The following is an 11784-nucleotide window of genomic DNA, read 5'->3' as shown; positions in this document are numbered from 1 at the left end:
CCGAACACCACATAAGGCGTGCGAGATAATCACTTTGACATGCCTATGACTCTCCAATGTGCTCAATTCGATCATCCCCACATTCAGAGGTCAACAACAACAATGGAATCACTCTTCTATTCTCCAAATTCATGTTCACACTCACAGTCTGCTGCTCCTTCCATGTCATCACCGATTGGTGATAACCTGCACTAGAATGCTCCCCAACAGAATCATCCATTAAATGTCATGTATGGAGGCCCAATATTACTGCAGGTATTGAGAATAGTTGCGTGTGATTAATATAGACACACATAAACAGTCACACAAGTGTAAAGGGGCAGGGACGCATTTAAAAAACGGCCTCATATGGCTCTCATTTAGCAAGAGGATTCCACCAATCACAAACAAGGAAAGCGTACTAAAGCATATTTGTTCTGCATTTCTGTTTAGCTTTCCTCTTGGCATGTCACCCAGAATGACCCGAGTCATTATACCCACGTGTGTGTTTGTGTATCTCTGTGTGTGTGTGTGTGTGTTTGTGAAGCGAAGCTAAACAAAATCAAAAATACATCAGAAACTGAGTAAAACTCACCATTTTATTATGATATTTGTTATTTGATATGTCAAATTACAAGTGTATGATGTAACATAAAAACAGTTACAAACATATGTATGCATATTTACATTATAGATTTATGAAAAGTAACAAGCTACATCTGTATAAAGAAAATACAACTATGACATGAGAGTTATTGGGACTATACATTTTACATTGTATACTTGGTATTCTTAAACCATGACAGAAATACCGAAGACATAGAAACCAGTAGAACCAAAGGATGGGCGTGAGGCACTTTTTCGAGGTTGTCAGGTAGGGGAGAGGGGGTCGGGGTTGTTGGGGTGGGGGGTCAGGGGGATGGGTGGTAGGGCGGGGGCGGAGGGCTGTTGAAAGATGATGGCGATAAAGGAAGAAATATGCACACAAAAAAAACGAAAAAAAGGAAACAAAAAAACGAGGCAGTGTTTTACAGAATAGTTAAGAGTACCATTTATACTGCAATTCTCAAAAACACAAATGTTGTCCACTATTTATAACTAATCACATAAATGTTACATCATCAAGCGCTGTAAGTGTGAAAGAAAAGGGGGGAGAGAGCGAAGGAGAGCGTACGAACGTCATCAGTGCACCGAAGCGTTGGAGAACTGAAACATAACCACTCGACTGCTGAGAAAAGTTACCTTTAAAACAATACACTCAAGAGAAAAACGGTTTTATATAGCCATTTTTTTTTTTTACTTTAAATCTACACAAAGTCAAGAATCTACTCTTGTATGCATTCCCAAAGATATGTACAATTTGCAAGATTGAAAGAAGATAAAAGACTAGCAGCAGAGTGGTTAAAAACTGAAGTCTTACATTATGGGAGTAAAAAAAAGAAGAAAAAGAATCACACACACACACACATATATATATATGTACATATACATATATATACACATTAACATATATATGTACTGTATATACATACATATACATACATATACACATACATACATACATACATATATATATATATATACACATACATATTTAGATATAGCATTAGATATATCTATAGATATATAGATATATATATAATAGAGCGGACAGACACATGTTGCATATATAATACAGTACATGACGGAAGTCGCACTGTGCTGGTTAATGTAGAAATGAGTGTTACTTCAGGACTCTAGACGTTGTATGAATGCACATCCTACATTTTGCTCCTCAGCCAGCAAGTTTTAGTCAGGTTCATCAAACCTTGGTTCAGCTTGCATTACGCAGGGCGATCCAATTGCAATGGGACGTTATGAAAAAAATGAAACATTTGGTTAACAACTGCATGACATGCATTCCACACACCCAACTCCCCAACACGTCTGTGGGCATACAAGCAAGGTAATCGCATCACACACACACACACACACACACACACACACACACACACACACACACACACACACACACACACACACACACACACACACACACACACCTCAGAGCAGTCAAACAAGACAATCCTCACGATGGTTATGCTGTTGGAGAACTAAGTGTTGTTTTAACAGTCTTTCATAGCTGATTTACTCTCAACAAAATAAAATTAGTGATTGTATCTAGCAGCATTATATATTTATATATAGATAGAGAAACAAGAGATATTTATATCAACATTTTGAAATAAGTGGAGTGCCACTACTGTACCATGTTAGCGCTATGCTTCCTTCCTTCCATCGTACGAGACTAGGGAGAAACTATAAGGATCTTCCATCGTACGATACTAGGGAGAAACTCTATTAGAATCTCAGTAGTCATATCCATCACAACCGCCCTCTACTTTTCAATGTGAAATAATACTAAAAGGTGACCTATGTACATAATGCTGTCAATTGAGGCTACAGTATATGCTGACAGCGACGATAAATACAGCTCTATCTTTACACATTTCCAAGAGGAGGAAGGGAAAAAAAAAAGAAAAATAATTGAAAACAGGGATTTTTTTTTACGTCAGTATTTAAATATAGAGTTAAGTATTTACAGGTGTTTAGAGTTTGGTACCAAGGGGTGGCGCTCTGTAAAGTGTCCTGTCCTAACACCGACACCCTGGGACTGGAGAGAGAGGTCAGTGCTTTTTGGGACCGTGTAAGAAAAGGAAAAAAAAAAGATAAAAGTTTGCATAGAAAGTAAAGGGAGCATTAAAAGCCAGCGGATCTATCAGGGGGTAGAACTGGGCTGAACAGTCAACGTCGTTGCCCGTAGCTCCATTCTCTTGGAGACTGGGAGGCCCCGACTGTTAATCTCTTTAACTAGATATCATGCTAGATTTTCAAAAATATATATATATTTTATAGGAGTATATTTAGGAGTTGCTGTGGCCAGATTTCCATTTATGTACAGAATGTTGTGTCTGGAGCTATGTGACATGGTGTCGAGGGTATTATTTGGAGCAGTTTTTAGTCGACGGATTTTCATCTAGATGTAGATAGGCTTGTGCCCTTTCCATCTGCAACTTGAAATTGGTCGTTACTTTGGTTAGCAAATGTGCTTTTCTAAGAGCACTTTTACCTGCACAAAGACCGTGGGGAACAGTACAGAGACCCAAGGGGAAGATAGTTGGGGAGAATACTAAAATGGCTTCTGGAAACCAGTGGCTAATACCATTAATACAACCATTGATCAGAGTCAAGAGTCTAACAGTACATAGACATCTCAAACACACACACACACATACACACACACACACACGCACGCACACACACACACACACATACACTCTCTCTCTAGGCATTCGTCGTTCATTAGGGGTTTAGTGACATTAAAAAGGACTATCTGTGGAGTAACTGATAAAACAAAGGAAACTATCATAGAACAAACAATATTGTATTTCGATTTTTAAAAACAAACAAATTATGATCCTTACATTGGATACATTTGTCAGTACTTTTTAAATTTGGAAGGGGGTGCTGTAACCAAAGCTTGGAGACCAGAGCTTAAATGGTGGGTTTTTGGGTAATAAATTGGATGATTTAAATTAATTCATAACCTGTGGATTCTGTCCAAATGAAAGCCAAATTTAAGTGCCTTATCATACAACTGAGAATTACTCAAAACCCTTTTATGTTCACTCAAACAAACTTGCTGGTTGAGCAAAATGTCTTGCTTTTAACTCAAGTAAGAACAAAAACAGAAAGAAAAAAGAATATAGCTAAACACCAGTTTCACTACAAAGCCGAATAACTGGGCCAACACTGAAAGCTGCTGAAGTCGGGATTAAAACACGATGGTGTTGGTCTCAATTGGTGCAGTGGTGGTTAGACAACGGAAAAAAGCAACTTTGCTTTAGAGGAATTGAGAATGGTAAAGTAATTTATCATTTTCCCTTCTATTCATGGAATCGTATCCCTTTGTGTTGGAATGCAATGAAATGGTCCGAGCCACTCGGGACAAGCTGGGAATCCGTCGCACGTTTCCAGTGGATGTAAAAGAGCTGTACTTTGTTGTGTTTAAATAACATGTTAATGTTTTGGGCTGTTGTTGCAGTTTTCTTCGTTTTCTCATCTTTTTGTTTTTACAATATATGAAAAGTAATAGCAAGGTAAAACACATCCACCACATCAACATCTCGTACATGTTAAATTACACTAATATGGCGGTTAATTTATCAATAGCGTTTCCAGAAAGGATCAGCTTTTGTTGGAGGGGATGGGCAGAAAATACAATTTCTAGTGCACTCTCTCAGTTCTAATAATTACATTGCCAGCAAATGGATGAGCCGTAAAGGAAAGGCCACTGTTACCCAATCTGCAATATCTTGAAAAAAAAAAAGCAAGAACATATCCCTTTTAGCATACTCAAAACAGCAAATATTCTTCTGTACGCATAATAGTTTTGTTTGTCTTTTTTGTCATTAGTTCGTTTTTTTGTGTTGCTCTCTGTACAAAAAGACACAAATATCCTTCATAGTTATACGTTACGTTGCAGTAGAGTTCTGACATTGGTGGCCTGGTTCTTTTTTGTTGTTGTATATGTACGCGTTGTTTGCGAGTGTAAAGGTGTATGTGTATTAGGTATAGGTACAGGTGTGTTGAGTGTGTTGAGTGTGTGTGTGTGTGTGTGTGTGTGTGTTAGTGTGTGTGTGTGTGTGTGTGTGTGTGTGTGTTTATTCGTGTATTTGTACAGGCGTGTTTAGTAATATCTCCAAGTCTGTTAATCTCAATGCCTCGCGTCCACACCACCTCCGCCTCCTTCTCCTCAGGTGAGCTCCTGAGCTCGGCTGGACGCTCAGAGCTCCTGCAAAGCACAGGGTTGGTCCTCCATTGCTGGTTGTCGGCGACAAACGCAAACTGAAATCTCCAAAAGCCCTCTGAGCTAGGGGGGGGGGATCAACATGTCACCTCTCCCCGGAGAGGGGCATGAAAACAAGGACGTATTTCCGCATTGACGCACTTCCTGTGTTAGCTTTAGCTTTTTAGCTCGGTTTGGGGGGTGTCCAGGTTTGGTGGGGTCGACGAGTTCGGCTTAGAGGGGCTTGGTCAGCCCGCCGCCTTGTGCTTCCCGCCGCAGCAGTGGCACGCCTCGCCGCAGTGGTGGCAGGCGCGCAGCGGCAGGTAGCAGCACATGCACGGCGCGATGAAGGACAGCGCCACCAGGGCCAGCCAGCGCAGGCAGAACTGCTCGTCGGAGGTGTCGCACGAGCACGGGTCCGAGAAGTCGCCCTCCGAGTCGGACATGCAGTGGTACAGCATGCTCTCGGCGCACAGCATGCAGCTGACTTTGTAGATGCACTGCTTGATGGGGTCCGGCGCGTCCTGGCACTGCCCCCGCCAGTTGTCCTCGTGGTTGAACATCTCCCGGCAGTAGATGCAGCGGGAGCGTTCCCCGTCTTCCCGCCGCCGGCGCCCCTTCTTGGACTTGTGCATGGGGGACGGCTGGGTCTTGATGGAGGAGTCCTTGCCCAGTCCCAGGCCCATGCCCGTCCCCATGCCCAAGCCGGGCCCGGGGTGTCCGTCCCCGCCCGGCCCCTCGGGGAAGAGGTACTCGCACTTCTTGCTGTCCAGTTTGTGGAAGGCGGCGGGAAAGTCTGCGTCGCGGTGCTCCGCGTCCTGCTTCCACATGACGGGGTGGCGGTAGTCCTCGTAGCCCCGGATCAGCACGTCCTTGCGGGGGTTGATGCGGACGATCTCCTCCTCGTCCATGTGGAAGCTGACGTGGCGCGTGGACTTGAAGGTCCCCTGTGGGGTGGGAGGGGGCGCAAGCAGGTTAAACCACCGGAGCGTCAGGTACGGTTTAACAGCAGCGTTGTGATCTGCAGCTAGACGCAGGGTGTCTAGCTGCGAAGGCTTCAACAGACCCATTTATTAACAAGGGCCATTAAACACCCCCCAATTTGGGTTAATTATGTGCGTCTTATATTAAAAAAAGTTGAAGTCACTTTTCCATGAGTTCATTGGAAGGGCGAGCGCCTCCACATGAGAGGAGCACCTCCTTCTATGATCGATACTGAAGGTGTAGTGCGGTGTACGGACCTGTGGGGGAAGGTAGCGGCGGGTGCTGGGGGGGAACTCGGAGAAGGGCTGGGCGCGCACGTAGCAGCCCCTGAAGGGCTCGGTGGAGACCACGCTGTGGACGGGGGAGAAGGGCTCCTTCATGGGGCTGCAGATGGAGGGAGCCTCCTCACCCACCTGACGGGAGAGACGCAGAGGAAGAACATCGAGGGTTAGGGTGACAGCAAGAGTGACAATGCATCCAACGCAAAAAGGTTTTATGGTTCAAATGAATTACGATGAGAACGGATGGCATCAAATATGACGTCATTTCATATCCGTATGACGTTTGCGCTTCTTTTACGTCGTATTTAGTAGTCTTATACACAAGATATTTCATATCCATATGACGTTTGCGCTTTCTTTTGCTTCGTAGATAGTAGTCTTATGCACAACATATTTCATGGCCATATGACGTTTGCGCTTGGCGTTGCCTCGTAGATAGTAGTCTCACGCACAACATAATGTTTTTTGTAACATTTCCTTCCTAAATATCACCGTACATCACTAGAATACAGTGAGGCCTCTGAACACAATGTCCAGCCCTCAGTACAGACCTCTACGGGAACCCCTTTAATAAACATACATTGTAACTTTGTCCTCTCAACTCTGCTCCATCTGTTCCGTGTAGCAGCGCTCCCTTGAGGGCCCTGACGCAGCCTCAACACCGGCTCTCCACACCGACCGATGGTTTAAGTGCAGTACTCACTGCTTCAACCCAGGACCCATTGTGTGTATCTACCGGGTTACATGTTCCGCTTTCCACCACCAGGGGGGGTTCAGGAGTCTGTATTTTGTTGTTGTTTCTGAGCCCACCTGACTGCAGGGTGCAGTGATGACTCAAGGCCCTTCTGTTGAGGACTCAGAGTTCCCTCTCTGCCTCGCATGTGTTCCCACCAGCACTCTTGTGTTTTTTACTGCTGTGGACGCTACAGACTCGGGGCCCTGATGGAACAGAAGCGGCCCTGACTATAGCCCGGCGATCGGCCTCAGAGGAGCTGTACGTTAAAACTGTACCACCAGGAATCTGTAGCTGTGAATGACCGTTGTAAGGGCAGCAACCAAAAGGACGGAAATACTAGAGATCCCTCCACAGACACCAAGCTAAATGAGACAGAAAAAAACGGTCGAAAGCAAAAGATTGGCTATTGTATAAAAAGATTCACTGACATAAAATAAGGCCTTTAGAAAGCCTTTAGAAGGAGCTTTGAAGAAGCGGAAAAAAGGTGATGAATTGGATGAGTCACATGTACAGGAGAGAGCGAGAGAAAGTGAGAGAGAGGGAGAGAGAGGGAGAGATCGAGGTTGATAAACTGTTTGTAGTTTGTAGGGCCGGATGGTGACATTCTAACCATGGCCAGCATATTTTCTCACTCGCACAGGCAAAGAAGCTCCCATCTGCAGAACTGCCAGCTTTCGCACTCAAAATAACCCAACACGGCCCGCAAGGGGCCATCACAGATAATGAGAGCACGTTTTGACCATTTTCCCCAACTAAAATGTTTAGGTGGTCACACATGTGTGTATTCCACGTGACCACATCCATCCGCTCTGCAAACAATATACGCAGTCCGTCCATCTCTCTCGGTCCAGCCACATCTCTTTCTCCCTCCCTCCCTCCTTCCTGAGTGTGGAGGAGCGGTTCTCCAGTGCAGTGTGTAAAGTAGCCCACGCCAGGGTTCTAACGCTCAACAGAGATCTGGTTTGCTCCCAGCTGCTGCTACAGTAATTACTGTCCTGTGGTTGCTAAGAGATGCTTCCTTTGACCCCCCCCCCCCCCCAACCCTCCCTCCCTCCCTCCCTCCCTGGACACCCACCCCTCCTTCCCAAGACCCCTTCCCCTCTCTGCTTGGCTCTCCCTCCCTCTCCTCCTCCACTTGCTCTATCCTTCCTGACTGCTAACACATGGTATGGCATGTGTGTGTGTGTGTGTGTGTGTGTGCCTCTGCACGCACACATACACACACATGGTATGGCATGTGTGTGTGTGTGTGCGTGTGCCTCTGCACGCACGCGTACACACGTGTATGTGCTTAGGGTTTAATTTTGCCGCCTCTCTTAAACGTAAGGGTGTGTGTAGGACAACTGATGGCGACAAAGCTAAGGGTACAAAGTCGGATCAAGCGCTACGCAGAAACGGAAAGGAAGGCAAAAGAACAGGACAGGAAACGATGGAACTGTTTGTGATTATGTGTGCGCATGGGACAGAGAATGATACCGTACAAAAATATGATAAAAAAAATAATAGAAAGACAATGAGGGAAACAGAGTGAAAGAATGAGAGAGAGACAGGCCAAAGAGTCTGCTGAGAGAATGTCATAAACTAGCTCCAGCTGGAGAAACGCAGCACACAACTTAAAAAGCCAGATGACAGCTGTGTGTGTGTATATATAAAAATATAAGTAAGAAAAAAAAAAAGAGAGAGCGAGAGAGAGAGAGAGAGAGGGGGAGAGAGGAGGAGGTGAAATGGGAAACAGACTTAGGCTTCCTTTTAAAGCACTTGCCTAAGCCCCACCATTCAAAGGCATGCGTGGGGGCCAATCTGGAGCTGATCTGACCCCAGAGATGTAGCCAGCAGAGGGGTGGTGGGGGGGGGGGGAGGGGAAGAGGGGTCTTCGAGAGGGGAACGGGGGGGGGGGAGATAGAGTTGTTGTCTGGCTCGGGACCAACATCAGGGCTTCCTGTTGTTTCCGCCCTCAAAGGCACAGAGGCACAGGACAGGGGAGGAAGCAGGCCCGCATACTGAAAACCCATTGAGCCTAGGTGTGTATCTGATGAGGCAGGAGAGACAGAACGAGCAGGAACAAAAGAACAGTGTGTGTGTGTGTTTGCTGAGGTTCCTCTCTCTCTCTCGGACGAGCGAGGCTAAGGGCCAATGTGTGCTTTTGCTACAAGAGCCCCCTAACCCTCGCAAGGGGGCTCGCAGTATGAACGGCTCTAGGGACCACATCTCTAAGCACGTTTTCCTTGGTCCATTAGATAATCTTTGGAAAGCCAATGGGCATATGTGTAATGCATAAGAAGAGAACCAGATCTTACTTAATGGTGAATGAGTTCCCGTGGCTTTTGTGAGAAGCGTTTCCTCTTTGAACTGGGAACAGAACTATGGCTGTGAGACAGGTTTTCTGGTCGTAGACGCTGAAAGCCAAGCAGTGGGTTGCGCAACTACTTTTTGTCGGCCCTTTGGTATGTGGATACAATGGTATGAATTGGTGCTTGTACAATGAGGTGATTAATCGATCGTTTGATTGATATAGAATTTGGCGACGTGAGTCACAGAGGCTTCGTCACTTCTCTAAAGCTACCTAAAGATTGGTTTTGGGCTCAGATAACCCATCGTGGACATTCACAACAAGTAGTCTACAGATACATTGACCCCCGAAAAGAGTTCATTGACACCCCTTACTAACAAACACAAAATAAAATGCCCGTTAGAAGTAGTCAACTTTAAACCACACAAACAAAACGGACGAAAAACAGAAGACTATTGAATCGATTGCGACTCCATGGAGCAGAGCTGCACGCATGCCTTCAGGACCTGCAGCAAGATGTTACATAAAGCCAACCCAGCCACCTCTACGATGTTCCAGCCTCGCTGCTCCCAGAGAGAGAGCGAGAGCGAGGGAGCAAAAGCGAGGGAGAACGAGAGAGAGAACGAGAGAGAGCGAGCGAGAGCGAGAGAGATTCTGAATAGGAGGAAACGGCCATCGTGAATGAAAGGTCTTATGAAGGCAGGACAGTGCGGCGCTGGTTGTAGTTCAAGGAGAACAGGGGGGGGGGGGGGGCTAGCGTCAAACCTTATGTGATGGCATTTAGGGGGGGGGGGGGGGGGGGGGGAGCAGGGAGCGAGCGCTCTCCGTCTCCGGCTCTACCGCGGCGCGGTGTGTCTGAGAAGGCTCGCCTCTGATTCACTTCTCCTTTCGCTGAAGCCCAGGTCTCCGACCGCAACATTTCGATGCCAAATCTCCATGGCGACCATGGCGGTGGTGGCTCACTCACTGAACCCCCCCCACACCACCTCCTCCACGACCCCCAGCTCCATTCAATTCCTCCCTCTGCAATTTGCAGTCACCCCCCCCCCCCACCACACACACACACCTACTTCGCTGCCTAGCAACAGTGCTGCCCTTAGATTTCCTGTATGTTCAGGCGGCTGTCTTAAAGAGGAACCGCCAGAACAGGAACAAGGCTCCCACCCTCTACTCGCTCCAGGCCGATACAGGGAAGGGGCCAAAAAGTGACCATCCTTCAGTCCTAGGAATTGGGAGGGAGAGAGGTGGTGTGTGTGTGTGTGTGTGTCTCTGTATGTGTGGCTCTGTGCGTGTGTGTGTGTCTGTGTGTGTACGTGTGTGTCTCTGTGTGTGTGTGTTTCTCAGTGTGTGTGTGTGTATGTCTCTCTGTTTGTATGTGTGTGTGTGTGTATGTGTGTGTTTCTCTCTCTGTGTATGTGTCTCTGTGTGTGTGTGTGTGTGTGTGTGTGTGTGTGTGTGTGTGTGTGTGTGTGTGTGTCTCTGTGTGTGTGTGTCTGTGTGTGTGTGTGTGTGTCTCACTCTCTGTGTATGTGTGTATTTCTCTCTGTGTATGTCTCTGTCTTAGTGTGTGTGTGTGTGTGTGTGTGTGTGTGGTGTGTGGTGTGTGTGTGTGTGTGTCTAAAAAAGGCCTTTGCGAGACAGGAACCAGCCCTCCCCTCGTCTCTGTTCTCCTTGACGTGGGTTTGTTGAGGATGTGTGCTACAGACCGAGCCGGCGGTTAGTTAAGCTCGCTGTTAGCTGTTCGAGCTGTAGCGGTTACCAGTTCACACGCTAGCAGAAGCGCCACTGTGTTCCCTAAAGACAGACCCAACACTCCCTCACATGTACCAACAGTAGGGGAAGCTTTAACTGCAATTGTGATTTCAACACTCGGTTCCTCGGGCTCATGCAAACAGGCACTCACCTGCAGTCCATCCTCCTGGGTCTCTGCTTCCACGAACAAAGGACTCCCTGGAGCGGAGAAGGGGAGAGAAAGGATTAGACCGCTGACATTTCATTGTGTTCTATTCCCCCACCAACATTATCGAACATTCATACTTCGAGTTGACACTTCATAGTGTAACCGACTTCTTATCCAACATTCAAATATATACGTTTAAATCTAGGGAGCGCAATCACTGCCGGCCCGCCGGTAGAGCGGGAATACAACTTTTGTTTCAGACTGATACACAATTTCCCTTCATAAATACTATATTTCACACACAACCCCTTCCACCGGAGCGTGTTTAACAGCCAGGAAAACTGTTATGAGGCTGATTTCTTGTGAAGCGAGAAAGAAAATAAAAGAAGTGGCTTCCTCTCCACTGAAGCTTAATGAGGAAATGAAAGCTTCTATGTGTCAGTGGGGCACACAGAGACTAATGAAATATGCATGCCTGGAATAGAGCAACCTCTTCCTGGGCTAGCAAGCCACAGAGACAGGACCATGTGTCAGTCTGAGACACCGGGCCTGCCAGTGTTAGAGTCTACGAGGCCGGGTCTGGGTTTGAGTGCCTCAAAGCTTGGGTCTGAGTTCCCAGCCGCCTGTGCCTAAAAGATATAACCTGGGTTTAAAAGCTAGTACCTGGGTCTAAAATCTAGAACCTGGGTCTTAAAGCTAGAACCTGGGTCTCAAAGGTATAGTTTGGGTCTCAAAGCTATAGTTAGGGTCACAAAGCTAGAACCTGGTTTTAAAAGCTTGAAACTG

At 46.4% G+C, this 11784-nt stretch overlaps 1 protein-coding gene across 1 annotated transcript in view; it reads right to left on the bottom strand.

The window, feature by feature from the left end:
* Positions 1–559: 559 nt before the first annotated feature.
* spred1 (sprouty related EVH1 domain containing 1) overlaps positions 560–11784 on the bottom strand; it is a 33801-nt gene continuing 22576 nt past the window's right edge. The window contains exons 4-6 of the mRNA XM_030356338.1: positions 11002–11048; positions 6049–6204; positions 560–5754 (exon numbers count right to left, since the gene is read on the bottom strand). Of these exons, the coding sequence (XP_030212198.1) occupies positions 5056–5754; positions 6049–6204; positions 11002–11048 (902 nt within the window). The 3' untranslated portion in view covers positions 560–5055. The remainder of the gene's footprint in view (positions 5755–6048; positions 6205–11001; positions 11049–11784) is intronic.

This window comes from Gadus morhua, chromosome 5 (genome assembly GCF_902167405.1).
Source record: "Gadus morhua chromosome 5, gadMor3.0, whole genome shotgun sequence".
NCBI classification, from domain to species: Eukaryota; Metazoa; Chordata; class Actinopteri; order Gadiformes; family Gadidae; genus Gadus; species Gadus morhua.
This window is presented reverse-complemented; position numbering and strand designations above follow the sequence as displayed.